Source organism: Rattus norvegicus, chromosome 10 (assembly GCF_036323735.1).
Source record: "Rattus norvegicus strain BN/NHsdMcwi chromosome 10, GRCr8, whole genome shotgun sequence".
NCBI lineage: Eukaryota > Metazoa > Chordata > Mammalia > Rodentia > Muridae > Rattus > Rattus norvegicus.
Genome location: NC_086028.1, coordinates 11636896 through 11656918, shown reverse-complemented (window position 1 = coordinate 11656918; position 20023 = coordinate 11636896). Strand labels below are relative to the sequence as shown.

The 20023-nt window shown below is 49.4% G+C and overlaps 1 protein-coding gene across 2 annotated transcripts in view; it reads right to left on the bottom strand.

Annotated features, from left to right (window-relative positions):
* Positions 1-11546, bottom strand: part of Adcy9 (adenylate cyclase 9) — a 123090-nt gene extending 111544 nt beyond the window's left edge. Inside the window, exons 1-2 of one of the 2 annotated variants that reach the window (XM_008767525.4) lie at positions 10894-11546; positions 8974-10709 (exon numbers count right to left, since the gene is read on the bottom strand). In XM_008767525.4, coding sequence (XP_008765747.1) covers positions 8974-10666 — 1693 coding nt within the window. In that variant the 5' untranslated portion in view covers positions 10667-10709; positions 10894-11546. The remainder of the gene's footprint in view (positions 1-8973; positions 10710-10893) is intronic. The other variant, NM_001371690.1, reaches the window with a different exon arrangement.
* Positions 11547-20023: the final 8477 nt, after the last annotated feature.

Sequence of the window (20023 nt, the reverse complement as noted above, 5' to 3'; positions counted from 1 at the left end):
GAACTCACACACACAAATACCCACATAGATACACAAACATGCACACAATTAAAAATAAAAATATTTCAGAAAAAGATCTTCAGCTGTGTGTGGTGACACATGACTTTAATCCCAGCACACTGGAGGCAAGACAGGCAGATCTCTGAGTTCAAAGCCAGCCTGGTCTAAGAGTCAAGTTCCAGGACTCTGTAGCCAGAGCTACACAGAGAAACCCTGACTCAGGAAAAAAAAAAGTGATATCTGTAATGGAATATCAACTAATATAAATCAAATAAAATCAAAGAGAAGTCTATATGTATCATGAAGAAACCCACTGTTTCCTTGAGAAAGCTGTTAAGGAAACAACTGGGGGCTGGAGAGATGGCTCACAGCTTAAGAGATCATACTGGTCTTGCAGAAGAGAGCTGTGTTCCCAGCAACTACATCCCATACATTTGTGGCTCCCAAACATCCATAACTCCAACTCTGGGGGATCCAGCACCTCTGGCCTCCTCAGGAAAGCCCTCACACGTGTATAATTAAAATAATCTCTTCTTAAGAAAACCAATTTGAAACAGGGCTGGCAAGGTGGTTCAGTGGTAAAAGCACTGGCTACACAAGCTTAAGGTCCCATGCTGAAAGAAAAGAAGCAATTTTCAAAAGTTCTCCTCTGGCCTCCACATTCCAGGAGCGCACGCGCACGCGCGCGCGCGCGCGCACACACACACACACACACACACACACACACACACACACGGGTGAGCGAGCACATGCACACACACACAGAATAAACAAAAAGTTCTAAAAAGAACCAACCAAAATAAAAAGGGAAGGAATGAGGCCAATGACATAAAAACTTTTACACGTGTGTCACAGTGATAGGATTTCACAGCAGCTGGGACGGCAGACATGTAAAGGTGCTGTGTGAACCACAGAGGGGTAGAGAGAGGTACGATTGCTCTGGGTGCTGCTGAAGAATCACCCCTTTCAAAGCACTCAGCTGCTGCACCTCTCTGACCAGTTACTGTGTGCCAAGTCCTTCCTAAGCACTTGACATGTACTTAACGTTTAATCGCTACAACTCAATGAGGTGGGTACTCCCGTTCTGATACATTCCTTTGGATTAACCACTTGGTAACTCTTTCCAGTGGAAGGAATATTATAAATTACCGAACCTCTCCCTATTTCAATTCCCTCACTCACAAAATGGAGACAACAGAAGCCTGTCTTGCTTGGCCTTACATAAATATATGTCTATTAATATAAACATAAAACTGGCAAGTCTGGTTGGTACACAGTTGTTGTGTGGTCACTTGACTGGTGGGTCCTCACACATCCAGGTCATATACTCCAGGAGAGGACCACAGTCTGTCTCCAGGTCTTTGTCCATGCCTCACCAAGGGTACGAACTCCTTCAGTTTTTAGTGAGTAAATAAAAAGAGTTTACAGTAGAATAACAGCTTTTGCTTAAACTTCAGCCATATCCCCAGGCTCCCAAAGCTGAGGATTTTCCCATAATTCCTCAATTATCTAGGGCCACATCATTCTAAGTACCTCAAAGCTGTAGGGACTTGAAGCTGCCCAAGAACAATATTGGTGAGCTCCCCCGGGGCTTGCAGTGAGGAAGCTGCCAAGCTCAGCCGCTACAGTGTAACCAGAGCAAGCTGTAGGCTTGCAGTCTGGATACTTGTCCTTCTGAATTCAAGAAACTGACACAGTCCCAGTCCCTGGTGTGTTCTGGGTTTCAGAGTTCACCAGACAAGTGTAGCAAAGGAGAAGGGCCTTCTGTGAGGACAAAATATAACTTGCCCCAGAGGGGGAGACTTGGTTCTTGGTGACTGAACGGCCACTGACACTATGTAAACAAGTCCCTATGCCAATCACTTGAAGCATCTCATCTGATTCTCCCCTCTTATCAGAGGATCTGTCCTCTGTGCACTTAGAGCCCCCAGGCAGCTTGTCAGGTCCTGCAGTGAAGAGACACAGAACAGAAAACCTAATCCAAGCACCTAACCACTAAATTACAGGGCAATGGAGTGGACACTTTAAAAAGCTGCAAAACAACACCAAAGTTCTCACAGAGGAGCTTTAAGGAAAAGCAAAATTTTTGAACTAAAGTCACTAGCTCCTTCCACAATACACGTAAAATGCCTGTCGTGTATATGATTATATTTGGGCAATATACATTTAGCCCTGCCTTTTTTTTCTATTTCTCTGTACGTGCCAGGGCTTCATCTAATTCAGACTGTCCTCAAACTCATTATGTAACTGAGGACGACCCTGAACTTCCGACCCTGCTGCCACGCCCTGCGTGCTGAGAATACAGGCATGACCGCCATACTTTTATGCTGCAGATCAAACCCATAATACCATGCGTGGTAGGGACAAACACTGCTAGCTGGGATTTTTTTTTTTTTTTTGATCACACAGCAGGACGAGTTCGTGAGGGCAAAACTATTTTCATAAAGTCTCAAAGACCTTATTTGCCTTTTCAGGTGTGTTACGGTGTTACGATAGCTACCGGGGTAAAAAAACGCTAACACCATGTGCTACACAAGGCAAAGGACCAAACTGTACTGTCATGGTGCTCTTAGCCATGCCATGCATGCAGAGGAAAACAGTTTCACTGAAGAACGTCCTTGATGAAGCAGTAATGACTATTAAATCTCAGCCTTGGGTATGTGTCTCTTTAGTAGTCTCTGTGATAAAATGGGAAACATGCCTCCAGCACTGTGTCACACACCAAGGTCCCAAGGTTGTCAGGACTGCCGCCATGCAGCTAGGGGCTGCAAGCTAAATTGCTGGCCTTTCTCCTGGAACACCATCAGTACTTGACCTACAGACAAACTCTACACGAGCCTGAGTGCTGTCAGACTGTGTCTGAAAAACTAAATGAGGCTGCCGCTTCACGGAAATCAAAACTGTTTGCTGTCAGCGATAAAAGTTCAGACTCTGATGTGAAGATGGGAATTCTGGAGAGCTCTATATATACCAGACACTGTCAAGTCAGCATCTGCCCAGTGTTTATAGACAGCCTGTCCTGACAGCAACACTTAGGACGTGTTTGGAACTGGGAAAAGACTTCAGACTTCTCCAAATGACCAATGTATGTCACCGTAAAGTCACAGCTGAAGAGAAAACTCATTTGAAGATCCAGTGAAACATCCTGTGACAACGTACAAAAGAAACCGAGAACAAGGCCCAGGGCTCCATGTCGTCACGGAGCTTTAAGAAACTCCTGTTTGTTAATGTTGGCATGGAGAAAGAAAAATGCCCACAGTGATCTCAATAAAACGGTCCTTCACTTCCCAAGGCCTCATCTGCATCAACAGATGTGCTATGCGCTAAGCGTCCTTCATACCCAGGGACAGAGTGCACACTGAGGCAGTTACAACAACACAGCCGGCACTCAAGGAAGACTAACACGGAGGGTCCACTGTATGGAGTCTATAATGTCTCAAATTAACTTTTCATTAACGCAGACATTAAAAAACTTGCAAAACAGACCCTCCCATTCTCACCAATTCCTTATGTCTGAAAATAGTTACTTCTTAGATGTTTTCATTTTTATTAAAATATTGTTTATAGTAATGTGGTAGTTCGTTATTTTGAAATTAAATTCAAAATATTTGTTTAAATTTCTCTATTTGGTTTCTAATGGGGTGAAAGAAAAAAATCTATGGACAAACAGTGACCTCAATAATTTAGGAGCGCAAAGGGACCCTGAGACCAAATGCTTTGAGCTATTAGCTTGCAGAAAACTTCATAAACCAGAATGTCCCAGGCCTAGGACTTTCTTCACCCTGTGCTCAAATCTACGAGGGTCCCACTGTCGGCCTCCAGGGCCTCTACCCTGTTGCTACTGCACTATAGAGGAGAAGACTGACATTCTCACCTATTCCAAGGACCTGAGTCTTCCACTCAACTCAACACAGAGGGTACCAAACACTCCAGTACACTGATAAATGTTACAGTACACACCCAATTTCCAAAGGCAGGAGAGTCCACTACGGCTTCCTTCACAAATTCCCAGTCAAGTTGAGGCACGGGGTGGCTGGTCCGACACAGTGTAGCAGGTTCAACAGTAGGACATCATCTCAGCTTTCCCTGGTGTTCCTTGGGGAAACCTGCCCCTTCCCCTGGCCATCTGCAGGTATCCCTTCCTGTGAAGCTCAGCTCCTTCTCTTTATAAAATCCCCCTGGTGTTCCAGGTCCTGTTTAGGGAATTCTGAAGTGTCGCAAATGCAAACTGCACATGAATGCCAGAGCCCAGTGGATATGGTGCCACTTTGTCCCACTCTTTTTGTGGCCACCAGTTTCTTGTCATCACCAAAAAGGTAGCCACACCGATGAATGATGACTGGGTAGACAAGCACACCAAAATCCCACCAGAAACACCAAAACCATGACCACCAGACGCACTTGCACACAGTGTACCCAAGCATAGGAAAGTCAGTGTGGCTTTGCACCTCTGGCCGGTCAGCAGAAACAATTATTATGAATCTTGTTCTTAGTTTTCCTCCCTCTTAGTAATTCTACCCAAAAAGATTACCTTTTCTCCCTCTGTATTCCATCAGGAAATCAGCAAACCTTATTCTTAATTTCCTTGCCAAAAGTTAATTCACTCAAAAGCTTATCTTGGGAATTAACAGCTGTGTGCGTCTTATTGGAAGCCATGTAATTTGGTCCCAAAGGGCCTGAAAAGACTGACATAGAAAAGGCCAGGCACGGCAGCACATGCTAGAACTGGAGAGGCTGAGGCAGGACTGCAAGCTTAAGCCCAGCCTGGGTTATACTCACGCACACTGCTTAGCAAGGCATCGTCTCAGACAGACGGAACTCACAGGGCCGCCTCTCCACAGTTGGCTTTGGTCTCCTTTGCCAGCTGTGAAGCCACATTTTCTGCTTCATCTTCTCTAAGCCACTTGCTTCCTGAGAAGCTGTGTCTCTGTGTGTATGGGAGATGCTACCCTAGCACGTACGTGGTGGAAGCTGAGTTTCTCTCCTGGAGGCCTCACAGCCTGAATTTTGGGGAAATGTCTTTATCTGTATGACTAACAGTGCAATGGCAACCAGGAATTCTTTCTGTGAAGCTTAACCCTCTCCACATGGAGGGGGAGAGGGCAGCTGGAGACAGTTTCACTTTCTGCCCCCCCAGAACTCCACATCTACCACAGGAAGAAGCAAACCTCTGGATAGCAGGCCTCAGCCATTGGTGGCAGCACACAGAATGGCCAGGATCCCTCTAGCTTTGAGGTTTATCTCAACACTACAGCAGGAGCACTCTTCCTGTGGCTCAAATTTAGCTGTTTCGCCTTGGTTTCATAACCGCTGTTACTCTGTGGATCATTTCCAAAATCTTGGGCTTCTCAATTAACCCACAAGCTAACTCCCCTGTCTGAGACTAAGAGAGCCAGTTGTTCATTCGAACTCCAGCCTCCACATGATGAGAACAGGACGCTTTATCTCTTGTACCCTATTGTAGCCCCAGAACCCAGAACTGAGTCAAGGTTTCCAGACCTGTTCAATCTTCTTCAGCCAGATCCGTCTCCCTCCTTCTCACCACAGCAATGCCATGCCGACCCTTCTTTAATCCGAAAATCTCCAGGCCAGTTCCAGAAACCTGAAAGGCTCTCTCACTTTCAAACTATGAAACCGCCACACCCCAGCCCAGCCTCTGATTAAGCCTGGCTTGGAGTCCTATTGGGTTATCTTAACACAGCTAGCACCTGTCCCCTCATCTCCACCGACACTTCCCCTCAGGCTGCCCCCGACCCTCTCACCGAGGAACTGTTCAAACAGCACATTCATCTCCAGGCTCATCCCCCTTCCAGGCCACGAGCACCAGAACTGAGTTCTCAGCTCGAGATCACCAGGGCTTTTACATAAGCCCCAACCAACTCCTCAGGTCACCCATTGCCTTCCCAGTCCCGATGAGCTGGGTCCAACAGCCCAATCCTACTGAGAAACACGAATGACAGCCTAGGCCCAAGCTGTCTGCTCTGTACTTAGAGTTCTTCCTTTGCCTACTGTAGAGCTTGGTCTCAGGGCTCACTCAAGCCCCTGTCTCTCTCTGTGTCCCAAACATACAGACACACTCTGCAACAACTCTGCCAAGGCTGGGACTGCCATGGGTCTGTTCACAGTGGTGGACAGACATAGGAGTGTTATAGTCGGGGGAGACAGACAGACAGACAGACGAAGGAAAACAGAGGGAGAAAATATGAACGGGAAGAAATAAGAGATCAGCATTCTATTCAGGTCCTTTGGACAGAACTGGCCTTGCCATGCTGCCACAATTCCAGAATATGAAGGGGGATAAGAAGTAAAGAAGGTAAACACTTTGAAAAGGGCTCGGGGAGCTGAGCAGACAGACACTACTGCTAGAGTCCTGTCCATGCGGTTTTTCAAAATGAGCAGAGGAAAATACATACATGTATGTACATACATAAAATAAATACATGTATGCATACATACATACATACATACATACACCAGTCTTGAGAAAATGGTTCAAGGAGAGAATACTGAACTTAAAAATCAGCAACGGGGGGTTGGGGATTTGGCTCAGTGGTAGAGCGCTTGCCTAGGAAGTGCAAGGCCCTGGGTTCGGTCCCCAGCTCCGAAAAAAAGAACCAAAAAAAAAAAAAAAAAAAAAATCAGCAACGGTCCAACCCAGCGTTCTATCTCATCTGAGCCTTCTATCTTTTCTTCCTTCCTTTCCTCTGCTTCTTCCTTTCTCTGTCCATTTACAAACTTTTTGTTCGTACATAATGCACATTTCTTCTTAAGTTGACTTACCAAGTTTACACTATTAGAAACAATTAAGTTTATTTGCAATTAAACTTTAAAAAAGAAAAAAAAAAAACATCGCCCAACCCCTACCCGGGATTTCTTTTTGTATTTTTTCTTGAGGGGATTTCTTTGAAACCCTTGGTCTATAAATTAAAAGGGGAAAAATATCACCAATAAATTAACAAATACTGGTATTTCCAAGAATTCTATGACTTTAAAACTTCCAAATACAGTTAAACTACACCTATTGTTTCTGAAATCCAAAGGCTACTTCACACAAAGTACGCTATGTCACAAAACTGCCTTGCCTCCGCTGAGACCCACACACTCAATCTTTACGCACACTGCACTGCAGTGTGGTCCAGCACCACAGCCTACAACTGTGCCACAATCCCCAAAACCACCAAAATGTCAAGGAGGGCACCAGGACCATGAAGCCCCAAAGCAGGTGCCACAGTCATAACTACAAAGTCACTTGTCATAGCGAGATCTTTCCAAGGGAACTCAAAGCGTCATTTGTGAGCTGGTCAATGCCCACATTTGAATCTCTCTAAACCAAGGGAAGTCTCTGGTGAAATTTCTCCTGCTATGTCCATAAATAGTTTAACAACTAACAAAAACTCAGGAGAAAGAAAACCCTCCCTGTCCAGAGAAGAATAAATGACAAGAGAGCCCAGATCACAAACTCCCTCTGAACTCTCTTCAGTGCTGTAAGGCAGACAGAGCACACTAGTACAACTCAGCCACTCTGTGATTTCCCTGTCCGATTTAAGCCGTCACCTCTCAGTTCCCTCTCCCGGGGATTTTTAATTGTGTAATTGTGTGGCATTTGGGTACCACAGAACACAATACAGCTTTAATGTAGCTTTTCAAAGTCCATGCGAATTCTTTATATACTTCTAAAATAAATGTCCCTTTATAAATCCTGAAGATTTATAAAGTGGTAGTGCATACATTTAATCCCAGCACCCAGGAGGCAGAGGCAGGAGGATCTTGTGAGTTTGAGGCCAGTCTGTCTATAGAGCAAGGGCTACAAAGAGAAACCCTGTTTCCAAAAAACAAAACAAAACAAAAACCCAAAAACAAAAATAAAAAAGTATAGTAAAATACAGGGACTGTTTAAAATTGCAGGGAAATGGGGCAAGAAATGTAGCAGATTACTAAGGATACTTGTTTCAGGTCCCATTTTACTCATCCATTTCCCAGACCTCAGAGACTTTTGTCCTATATAAAAATAAGAAAATAGGGGCTGGGGATTTAGCTCAGTGGTAGAGCGCTTACCTAGGAAGCGCAAGGCCCTGGGTTCGGTCCCCAGCTCCGGAAAAAAAGAACCAAAAAAAAAAAAATAAGAAAATAAACTAAAGTAAGATGTAACTCAGCAAAAATTCCAAGGTCAGTAAGGACCTTGAGACTAAAGACAAAGAGCTAGATGTGAAGGCTCTGGGAGTAAGGGAGACATTAAGAACTCCACCTCCAAAGCACCTCGCAGCTTGTGGAGTTGGGAGTTCTGAAATCTGGGCTGTATGAAGCCAGGCAGATACAGTAACAAAGCACTGAATGAAAGCTGAAAGACAGAAATGAAAACTCAGGAGAGTGGGGAGGAAGGGAGGGAGGGAAGAAGGGACGCATTGACTGATTCAGGCAAAGGTACTGTGTGCTGACAGGTACATATGTCTAATTCTCCAAGATCCTACAGAAGAGTCAGTCTTCTAGCCCAATTTTGACCATAACCAAAGCAAGACCTGAAGAAAACAAGGGGCTCGTTGGGGTTGACCATTTTGTCAAAAGAGATAGGGAAACATCTGCCCTGCTCGGGATTTCAAGGCAATTCCTTTAAGTGTTAAAAAGTTGCAACTTCCAAAGGTCTCTGATAACCCACACACTTACCCCACCCGGCTTTCCAGCAGAATTTCTGAGACTCTGCAGCCAATAGGCAGGGTGTGAGTTTTCAAAGTCCTCCTTCCTTCTAAGGTCTTATCTAGGTCAGCCCTGTCTCCGTGTCCCTGTCTGCAGTGTGACTGGGTCTGTAACATCCGACTCGCTAGGAAAAACAAGCACAATGACTCCCCACAGCCAGTTGTCCCGAGACAACCGACTGCCTGCAGACAATAATGCTGGACAGGTTAGGATTTCCAAGTGCTGTTCATATCGTGGGGTGCAAGCAGGACAGGGAGGGAGATGCCAAAGAAGAGCACATACCTTTCAACTGGTCAGCGACCACACTCTGCCCAAGACGCTCCATAACTCTCCCATCTTCCATTTCGTACCTGTCGTCTAAGTATTTTGCAGTGGCCTCGGATATGTGGACTTTGCCGGCCACTCCCAGCTGCTCCATGAGGTTAGCCAAGTTCACATCATTGGACCACACATCAAATTTAAACCTCCTCATGCCCAGGATGCCACACAAGACCGTCCCCGTGTGAACCCCGACTCGCATGTTCACCATCTCTTTCTTCTCCTGGCAGAACTGCTCGATGGCTTTTATCATGCCTAAGCCCATCTCGATACAGCAGTAGGCATGGTCTGCCCGGGGCTCCGGACACCCTGCCACACAGTAGTAACAGTCTCCCAGGGTGCTGATCTTTTCACACTTGGTCTCCTCGCACAACCGGTCGAAGCGGCCGAACAGATCATTGAGTAGCCCTACCAAGGCGTGAGCAGATTTGTTAGCACTCATCTTGGTGAACCCCACGATGTCTGCAAATAAAATACTGACTTCTTCAATCTGCTGCATCTTAAAGGGGCGGAATGCTATGGGCGCTTTCTGGATGGAGGCCTTCTTCTTCCTGTTCTTGGGACTGGAGGTGGCGTGCCTCTTGACAGAATTCTCGCTCTCCTCATCCCCCTGCTTCATTAAGTCGTCAGCTATGATTCTCGGCATCACGGAGTGAATCATCCTCTCCTTCAGGGCTTTCTCTACTTCCAGATCTTTGCCGTGCATAATGGATTGTCCTACCTTGAGGAAGGTGCTCCTGGACCTCACCTGAGACATGACAAACAGATGGATCCCAATGGCATGGATGCACACGTGGAGCAGGGCTCTGCTCAGCAGCTCCCAGTGCAGGGCCCCGGGGTCCGGGGAAGGAAAGCAGTCTTCATTTCGGAAATGGTAACCGAAGGTCTCAAAAAGGACAGAATAGACCACCCCCAAAAACAAGCTCAGGTACAGAGGTAAATGCATGACCGTGTAAAGCAAAAAGAGCACTTCGATGCACATGGAGAAGCTCCCCACTTGAGATAAGCAAGTGTCCGCCGCCTTGGCCGTGAGAGTATGATTGGGGCTGTCAACACGTCCCGACAGAGGTGTCCAAACCTGAAACTGCGCAGCCAGGGTCAGGGCGAACACCAGCAGGGTGAGAGCCAGCGAGGTCCACGCATAATGCCGGGCGTACAGCTTGGTGAAAGTAAACAGGAAAAAGCCCACACATACCACCAGGAAGCACAGAGCCGGGACCACCATGACAATCACTTTGGATCTCATGTGGACAGCGAAATAGATGCTCCAGAGAAGGCAGGCGAAGCCCACATAAAAGAGTGCGTACCGGAAGCGGCGCTGGGTCTGCGGAAAGCAGCGCTCCAGGCAGGCCTCCTCCAGGTTCACGGAGTCGAATTTGGGGTCCCACCACCGGCTGGAGGCCCTCTCGAACAGCTGGGGCAGCTTCTTCTGTCTTCGCAGGCGACCCCCGCCGCCCACCCGCCGGGGAAGGCCCCCTGAGTCTCCCGAGCTGCTACAGCTGGAGGAGATGCTGTACTTGCAGTGCTTCGGGTGGGTGTTGGAGGACAGCTGCTTAGGGTTGATCTTGACCCTCACGCTGTTGCTGTCTCCGCTTGAGTCGCAGCTCACCTCGGTGCTATGGTGATGCAGCAGCTGCTGGTGGGGTGAGGAAGCCATGTTGCCGAGCTCTTGGAACCTTTCCCGAACAGGTCAGGGGTACCTGCAGGCAAAAGCAGCAGAATTAGAGCGGCCTTACTACACACACTCCCGGAGGGCCACGAGACCCGTGCCTGTGGCGAGTGCGAGCTCTGGCGAGCCACTTGGGAAGGCACCATATGTTCACAAAAACTGCCCATAAAGGCGAATAAAAGCGCCAAGGCAAGCGAGAACCGCACCGGCCGTACCTGGTGCTCCCGGGGTTCTCGTGCGGCGGCCGCGCTGAGTCTTAAGTCCCTGGCGCGCTGCGCTGCGCTCCCCCTCGGGCGCCGTCGCCCGCTGGTGGCCTCTCCCCGTGCGCCTCCAACTGCAGCTCCAGAGGGAAGTTCAGACCTTGAGCGCTCCGGGCACCAGGAGCAGCTTTCGCAAAAACAACTCGGCCGGAGGCGAGCAGCGCTTCATCCTGCCGCAGCAGCGCCCGGTGCGTCAAAGCGCGCGGGCCGACCTGCGGCTCCTGCGGCGTCCCGTCCCCGCGCCGCTGAGCACCGGCGGGCTACCCTGCCCGGTGCCCCGGCCCGCGAGCTTGCGAAGCCCGAGGGCCGCCGGTCCGAGCAGCCGGTCTAGCAGGGCCTGCTGCCCGCAGCAGAACGCGCCGCACCCCTGCCCAGGGCCGAGCTCGGGGCACTGCGCCGGTCCCTCCGCGGACGGCGGTGCGGGCTGCCGCAGAGTCTGACTCCCCCGACGCCGGCCGGCCCGCACGCCTGTCGCCTGCACGCCGCGCCCACGCCCCAGGGGCCCTGCCCGAGCTACAGATGCCGCTGCGGCTGCGCCCGCCGCCCGCTCTCCCGCAGTCACTGCCTCATGTCGGAAGAGCAGCCGCCGCAGCCGCCACCACTACCATCTCCGGCCCCCTCCCCCTCCCCCTCCCGCTGTCACTGACAGACGCGCGCCCGCGCCGCCCCTCTACCCTGCCGCAGCGCGCACGCGCGGCCCGCGCACGCCACCGCCAAGCCCGGGACACGCGCACCCGCAGCGCGCCACCCAGCCTAAGAGCGCGCTCCGGGCTCGGGGCTGCAGCGGGGCGGGGCCCGGCGGACGCGCTGTGGGCTCCGCCCTCCGCCCCGGGCCGCTCGGCGCCTTGGCCGCCTGCTGTGGGCACCAGGCCTCCGCCTTCCTCCAAGGCCTTGACTGCCTCTGACTACCCGCCCCGCAGCCTGGCCCCCCAAGTCCGCACAGGAAGCATCCGAGGGCAGGTTACCTTTTGGATACAACGAAGTTTTCAACCCCTGGCTTTTGTGACCTCCCCTTCTGCCAGCAATAAAGGCGTGTTCCCAGTGGCGCTAGGCCCCTCTGAACTTGCTTAGGGATGAAAATAATCATCACCAGCCAAGCCGCCTCTGATAGCTTCTAAAGTCAGCGCCACTGAGAATCACCTTTTCCAACCCCTGGGGAAGTTTTCTGAAGACCTCTCATCCTTCACACGAACAACTGTTTTTTCCCTCTCCACAGGAGAAACTTTCAAAGAAATCAGCTTCCCATGAACAAGTTCTACACTGGTCTGTGTAAACTCCGGCCCGAATAAACACAATCCTATATTCCCTGGTCCCACCCTAGCCGCCTCACGGTACAGTGCTTTTCTGCCAACCCCAGGGGAATGACTCTTCCTTCCCACAACTCTTAGGCCCATCCCAGAAGTCCACACTCACTGTGGAATTATAGGAAAGTAAAATCTATGCAACCGAATATTATTCAATTATAAAAATGAAGCACACTTACTACAACCTCTGAGACACACTGGGTAAAAGAAACCAAACACAAGAGACCACATGTTGTGTGGTTGTTTTCATGTAAAATGCCCAGAACAAGCAAATCCACAGAGAGAATACAGGTGATGGATGTGTGATATTGACGACACTATCAAGCCCGGGGCTTCCTTTGGGGTGATGAAAAAGTCTGGAACTAGCAGATGAACTAGCAGGAACAGAACGCCGCGAGTTCTGCAGAGGGTGCACGCGTTATGAATGTACCGGTCAGTGCCTTTGAATTGCTTTAATGATAAGTAAAACAGCACAAATGATGGGTTTTATGTGGTGTGCATTGCACCAGAGTAAACGGATAGGAACTTTTTAAAGTAAACGTGTCACGGCTGATATGTTCCAGCCCAAAGTGCAAAACCTCCACCTAATTGTGAGAAAGCACCCGAGGAAGGAACTTAGTCCGAGAAATACTCCACAGCCAAATTGCCCGGAGAACAAGAAGAGACAGTAGGAAGGAGGCTGGTGAAACATGCAGTTTGTTTAATGGCATTCTGATGTCCCATGGTTACCTAAGACACTAACATTAGGGGAAACTGAGTGTAAGGCGCAGAGGAACGCCCTAGTATTTCTACAACTTTCTCCTAACTCTAAAATTATTTCAGAATAAAGATAAAAATGGAGGTTTACTGAGCAGTTACTATGTGCCTCTGTATCTGAGGTTTGGAAAACTGGAACACACAGCAAAAGCTAACAAGCTCTAGTGGTCAGCTGATACTGGCCTGAATGCCCCAGTGCCAGAGACCAGGGACGCTTTCCCTCATGACCTGTTGCTGACCACAACCCCCGAGGAAGACATTATTGTCCCTCACTTAGAGATGTGAAGACGGGTACTGGAACATAACGCGACCAAAGTCCCACAAAGGGCAATAGTAAGTTCGTGTTTTAAAAGCAGACCTCAGATTTTGGAAGCTATTACACTCTTGAAGCTCACCGCAACCTGGCACTGGACCTGCCCATCTCCTCTCTCAACCCACCTTGGTGAGAGGCTCTGAGGGGCAGGTCTCACCATTTCCATTTTTTCTCCCTTAAATGCATTGCTGCCTCCCTTCCTGGTCACCTTAAAAGATGGGAAAACTCACCTGTCCGCACTTCTCCTTGCCTCCCACAGATCATCTCAATGCACCCATCATTTACAGCAACTTTTAAATCCTGACGTCACCCTGCTAGCGGCAGGGCACATCAGTTGTTGGATGTGGGAGATGAGCATACTTATGGCTTCCCTTCTCTTGTCTGTGTGTTTCTGGAAGTGGTGAGGCTGCATCCCCTGCTGTCGAAGCCTACAAGCAGCCAGAGATGCCCTCTAGGCTACGGTGTGGATCATTCTGTAGGGCCTCGAGGTCTGGGACTAAGATACCAGCACTGTACCTAAGCCATTGGTACAGTGATGTGCGTTCGTATCTTTCCTATGCTGTGGAAGGATGATTGGTTATGAGGACAGGATCAACTCTGCCTGGAGACAGACTGGATGTAACAGAGAGTTCTACAAAACAATATTAATCATGATGGCACAATGCTAAAAGCCAGAGGGATCCACAGAAGAGTCTTACTTCTCCATCTCCACAAAGTACAAAGGCCTTCATACCTAGGATGTATGGGATAGATGGAATGGCTTTCTCCAAACACCCAACACACGGTGCTACCAGATCCACCAGATCTCTCCATCTCAGATTCGCTAAGAGTGTACATTCTGACCCAGTATGAACTAGAATGTGTTTACACAAACTCTACAAACACTTACAGAATGCTTTACCTGTCCCAGCCTCTGATCTCACTTTCCCTCATATGTAAGGTTCCCTGCTCATTGAGAACTTTGATGGCAAAGCATAAGAAACCACGAAAGGGCTGGGAGATGCTCAGTTAGTAAAACACTTGCCTCAGGCACACAAAGACAAGAGTCCAAATTCCCCAGCACCCACGTGAAAGGTAAGAGAAAGGACACACCTATAATCCCACACTGGAGAGCCAGAGACAAGGGGATTCCCAGAGCTCGCTGGACAGCTAGTCTTGACAAACTGGTGAGCTCTGGGGTTAATGAGAGAACTTGTCTCAAAAATTAAAGAGGAGAGTGACTAAGAGAGACACCTGACATCAACCTCCGGTCTCTACACACAGGTAGATAGATACACACACACACACACACACACACACACACACACACACAGCCTTGAGAGAAAGTAACATGTTGACTGAGTTCTGGGCAGTCATCATGACAGACCCTGAGATCTTAGCAGTGCCCATGTTTTGATAGTCAGGAGGGCAAGGATGGTGCAGAGCCTCCCACTGGAAGATGCAATCCTCTTACTTCTGTTGAGTCATCCCCAAGGCTGCCAATGCAAGTTATGTGTACAACCGGTGAGGGTGAGCTTGTCAGACACTACCACACTTTTCTACCATTGACTTCCTGGTAGTGTTCATGCGTCTTGAGTAGCTGCCTTGACGTTGACAGGGCCAGTTGTCCCAGACAAGCAAAGAAGACTGATTGAAGACTACCCAATTCTTTTGCAGATTCCCTCATAATCCAAGAGTATTCAAACTAGCTATGGATATCCCCCAGCAAGTCTTCAGTGAGTCAATACACAAGATAAGAAAGATGTCTGGAAAATAATTACTCTTAGCTTCCTTTATCTTTATTGACTTGTTATTATTATTTCTAGCTTTTTTGAGACAGGGTCTCTGGTAGCTCAGGTTGGCCCTGAATTTGTCAGGTTGTTGATTCTTAAATTCTTGCTTCTGCCTCCTGAGTGCTGGGATTACCAACATGTGTCACCACACCCAGTTCGGCTGTTGTTAATAAGCAGGACAAGCAACACCTTATATAATGTTCATGTGTTGACAGATCTTTTCTACCTACACTTGAGGGTTTGCTCTGAACCCAAAACTAAAATCTCCTGGAGCAGGGACGACAAGCCCCCTCGAGTGACTGCTGTTCCAAGTAAGGAGGAGCTGGTTGGTGGCTTCAGCAAGGTAAACTTAGAGGAGGACTGGATGGGAGGGTCTAAGTAGGACATGGTGCCCATCACTTAGGTTTGTCACCTGGCCCAGCTCCCACTGAGTATTTGTTAAGCTTTTGTCATCCCCTTCCATGGCTGACAATGACAAACTGAAAAGAATGAATACATGAAGCTGCAGGAGCTGTGGAATGTTTTGAACAGTATCCTGAAAAATCCATGTCCACAGGGAACCTCAGAAGTTAACCAGGCTTAGACATGAGGGTTGGTTGGGGTGGGTGGAAGTAGTGGTGGCGGTGGTGATGGTGATGGTGGTGGTGGTGGTGGTGGTGGTGGTGATGGTGGTGGTGGTGGTGGTGATGGTGGTGATGGTGGTGATGGTGGTGGTGGTGGTGATGGTGGTGGTGGTGATGGTGGTGGTGGTGATGGTGGTGATGGTGGTGATGGTGGTGGTGGTGGTGATGGTGATGGTGGTGGTGGTGGTGGCGGTGGTGGTGATGGTGATGGTGGTGGTGATGGTGGTGGTGGTGGCGGTGGTGGTGATGGTGGTGGTGATGGTGATGGTGGTGGTGATGGTGGTGGTGATGGTGGTGGTGGTGGTGATGGTGGTGGTGATGGTGGTGGTGATGGTGGTGGTGGTGGTGGTGGTGGTGATGGTGGTGATGGTGGTGATGGTGGTGGTGGTGGTGGTGGTGGTGGTGGTGGTGATGGTGGTGGTGGTGATGGTGGTGGTGGTGGTGGTGATGGTGATGGTGGTGGTGGTGGTGGTGGTGGTGATGGTGGTGATGGTGGTGATGGTGGTGGTGGTGATGGTGGTAGTGATGGTGGTGGTGATGGTGGTGCTGATGGTGGTGCTGATGGTGGTGGTGATGGTGGTGGTGGTGGTGATGGTGGTGGTGATGGTGGTGGTGGTGATGGTGGTGGTGGTGATGGTGGTGGTGGTGATGGTGCTGGTAGTGATGGTGCTGGTAGTGATGGTGGTGATGGTGGTGGTGGTGGTGATGGTGGTGGTGGTGGTGGTGGTGGTGATGGTGGTGGTGGTGATGGTGGTGATGGTGGTGGTGGTGGTGATGGTGGTGGTGATGGTGGTGATGGTGATGGTGGTGGTGGTGGTGGTGGTGATGGTGGTGCTGATGGTGGTGCTGATGGTGATGATGGTGGTGATGGTGGTGATGGTGATGGTGATGGTGATGGTGATGGTGGTGGTGGTGATGGTGGTGGTAGTGATGGTGGTGATGGTGGTGGTGGTGATGGTGGTGGTGGTGATGGTGGTGGTGGTGGTGGTGATGGTGATGGTGGTGGTGGTGGTGGTGGTGGTGATGGTGGTGATGGTGGTGATGGTGGTGGTGGTGATGGTGGTAGTGATGGTGGTGGTGATGGTGGTGCTGATGGTGGTGCTGATGGTGGTGGTGATGGTGGTGGTGATGGTGGTGGTGGTGGTGATGGTGGTGGTGATGGTGGTGGTGGTGATGGTGGTGGTGGTGATGGTGGTGGTGGTGATGGTGCTGGTAGTGATGGTGCTGGTAGTGATGGTGGTGATGGTGGTGGTGGTGGTGATGGTGGTGGTGGTGGTGGTGGTGGTGGTGATGGTGGTGGTGGTGATGGTGGTGATGGTGGTGGTGGTGGTGATGGTGGTGGTGATGGTGGTGGTGGTGGTGGTGGTGGTGATGGTGGTGGTGGTGGTGATGATGGTGGTGATGGTGATGATGGTGGTGATGGTGATGGTGGTGGTGGTGATGGTGGTGGTAGTGATGGTGGTGATGGTGGTGGTGGTGGTGATGGTGGTGGTGATGGTGGTGATGGTGATGGTGGTGATGGTGGTGGTGGTGGTGGTGGTGGTGATGGTGGTGGTGGTGGTGATGGTGGTGGTGGTGGTGGTGGTGGTGATGGTGGTGGTGGTGGTGGTGGTGAGTGTGTGTGTGTGTGTGTGTGTGTGTGTGTGTCTTGCTATGCAGCCCCGGTTGTCCTCAAACTTGCAATCCTATCTACTCCTTCTGAATGTTGCTATAGCATACCACCAAGCCTGGTTGAGACATGGGGTCTTTGCACACATGTAATTAATGAAGTTAGGCTATCCTGGATCCAGGTTGGCTTAAATCCAATGACTAAATAGGTGATTCAGAGGAACATGGAGAAAGGCCATGTACGGATGGAAATGGGGAGAGAGGAATGCACTGACAGATGCTACCAGAGGTAGGAGAAGCAAGAGGAGATCTGCCCAGAACAGGGCTTCTCAACCTGTGGGTTCCAACCCCTTGTGGTGGCTTATTTATATTGAATTCGTAACAGTAGCAAAATCAGAGTTATAGAGTAGCAACAAAATAATTTTATGGTTGGGGGTCATCACAACATGAAGAACTGTATTAAGGGGGTCACAGCATTAGGGAGCTTGAGAACCACTACCCAAGAACCTTCGGTAGGAGTGTATTGCCAGGCATTATGGTTCAGATCTGTAATCCTAGCACCTGGGAGGCTGAGGCTGGAGGATTTCCCTGAGTTCTAAGTAATCCAAGACTGCATCATCAAGACTCATCTCAATAAATAAGACACACCACACACACACACACACACACACACACACACACACACACACACACACGAGCATGGCCCCACTAGCACTCTGATTTCAGAATCCTGGCCTCTAGATCTATAAGGGAGTAAATTGTTCTTGCTCTGAGTAACCTAGATTGTAGACTGTAGACAGTTTTTTAATGGGTTGGGAGCTTAATGCAAGACATTTCAAATTGCAAGAGCCTGACTTAGAGAACTGTTGTGTGACTCCTCTAACCAGAGCGAACAAAACCAGAGGATAGGTGGGTGGTGACCCCCCCACTTCCCAGCAGATTTGAGCAGACCTTCAGCACCGTAAGAGCCCAAGGTCTTCTGAGTTCCCAAGGATATCACAAGACCAGTTGGAAGCTGGAAGTTCTTCCTACTTCTATTCAGAAAATCTCTAAAGGACCCTGAAACATTGTGCCCATTTTATGGGCAAAGAACTGGAGCTAAGAAGTAAAATTCTTGGCCTGTGCTATTGAGCTGCCAAGAATCTTGTGGCTCCCAGGACCCGTGCTCTGAGATCAGGTGCAAGACTCACTCTTAACCCTTGGTCTTGGAACTTGCTTTTTGCCCTCCGTAAGTTCTCCCTGAGGTTGTAAAGTTTTACCAGGGTGTGGGGGGGGGGGGGGTCTGTTTTCATCCATTGTGTCAGGCACTTCCTGCTTTCTTTCAGTTCATTTAACCCGGAAACTTTTCTTAAGTTGTGTCGTCGATCGTCGATGACTCCTGCACTCCACCTTCCCTTCCTGACACTCTAGTTATAATGATGATGTAGATCACTGTGCTCTAGAATGTTCCCTCGTCAATATCTTTCGGGTCTCATCCTTGGGTTAATCACATTTTCATGAATAAAAGCTCTTCCAGCCCACTGCCACTCAGCCGGAAAGGGCAGATGACTGTCTTATCCTGCAGCAGCTAAACCTTCAGTTAAAAGAGCTCGTTGAGAAAAGTGCCTGCCGTGCAAACCTTCTGAAGAGTTCCACTCCCGCATGAAAAGTGGAGCCATGGCATGGGCATGGGCGTGTGTGCCTGTGCCTGTGTGTTTGCGTGCATGTGTGCATGAGTGTGTGTGTGCACACTCGTGCGTGTGTGTGTGCGTGCGTGCGCGCACACACGCATGTGTGAGCACGAGTGCCTGAAATCCTAGCCCTGGAACTTGGCCAGTCAGCCCAGCTAAGCTGATGAGTTCCTGGCTTACTGGAGGAACTTGCCTTAAGAATTCTGGTGGAGAGAGAGAGGTACAGGAGGATAGCCATGATGAACTGCTGGCATGCATGCACACAGACACACACATGTGTGCAAACACAGGCATGCAAACCCAATCTTGGGGCCATTTGAATTCATGTTTAACCATTTTAAGATTCATTACAGATGTTGCTGCACCCACTGGGATGAAGCTTGGTATTCACCATGGTAGGAGCCTGAAGCTTGGTTGTTAAGACCCAGTTCTACACTGGGCTCATGGTAGTATAATATAATCATTAACATTATTCAAATATATGGTCGCAAGCTAGAAAAAATCCCAACAAACATCATGAACACAGAATGACTCCAAGAGGAAGTGCACAGAGCAACACCGGAGACCGTCTACGTTGCTGGCTGCAGGCTGCACAGAGGCGTAACAGTTCTTGCTGGAGGTCTCTGCCATCCCAATGCATTTGTCATGTCCTGGTGGTTCCTGACAGGAATCTTACCCAAGCCATGATAGAAGCCCAGCTCTGACAGACATGGTGGTGCAGGCTTGTAACCCTGACACTAGGCTAGGCAAACAGAACCCAGGTCAACCTAGGCCTTGTCTCAAAGCAACAACAACAACAAAAGCCTCAGACAGAGACATGGCTCAGTGGGTAAGAGTTGTGCCAGTGTACGGGCCCGAGTTTGAATCCCCAGCACGCACATAAAGGCAGGGCACGGCCACACTCATGCCTTTAACCTCAACACTGGGGGACAGAGGCAGGCCGATCCTGGCAGATCAGTAAGTCTTCAGTTCAGTCTCAAAAATAAAATGGAGAGTAATAGAGAGAAACACCCGACACCCTCCTCCAGCTCTACATGTG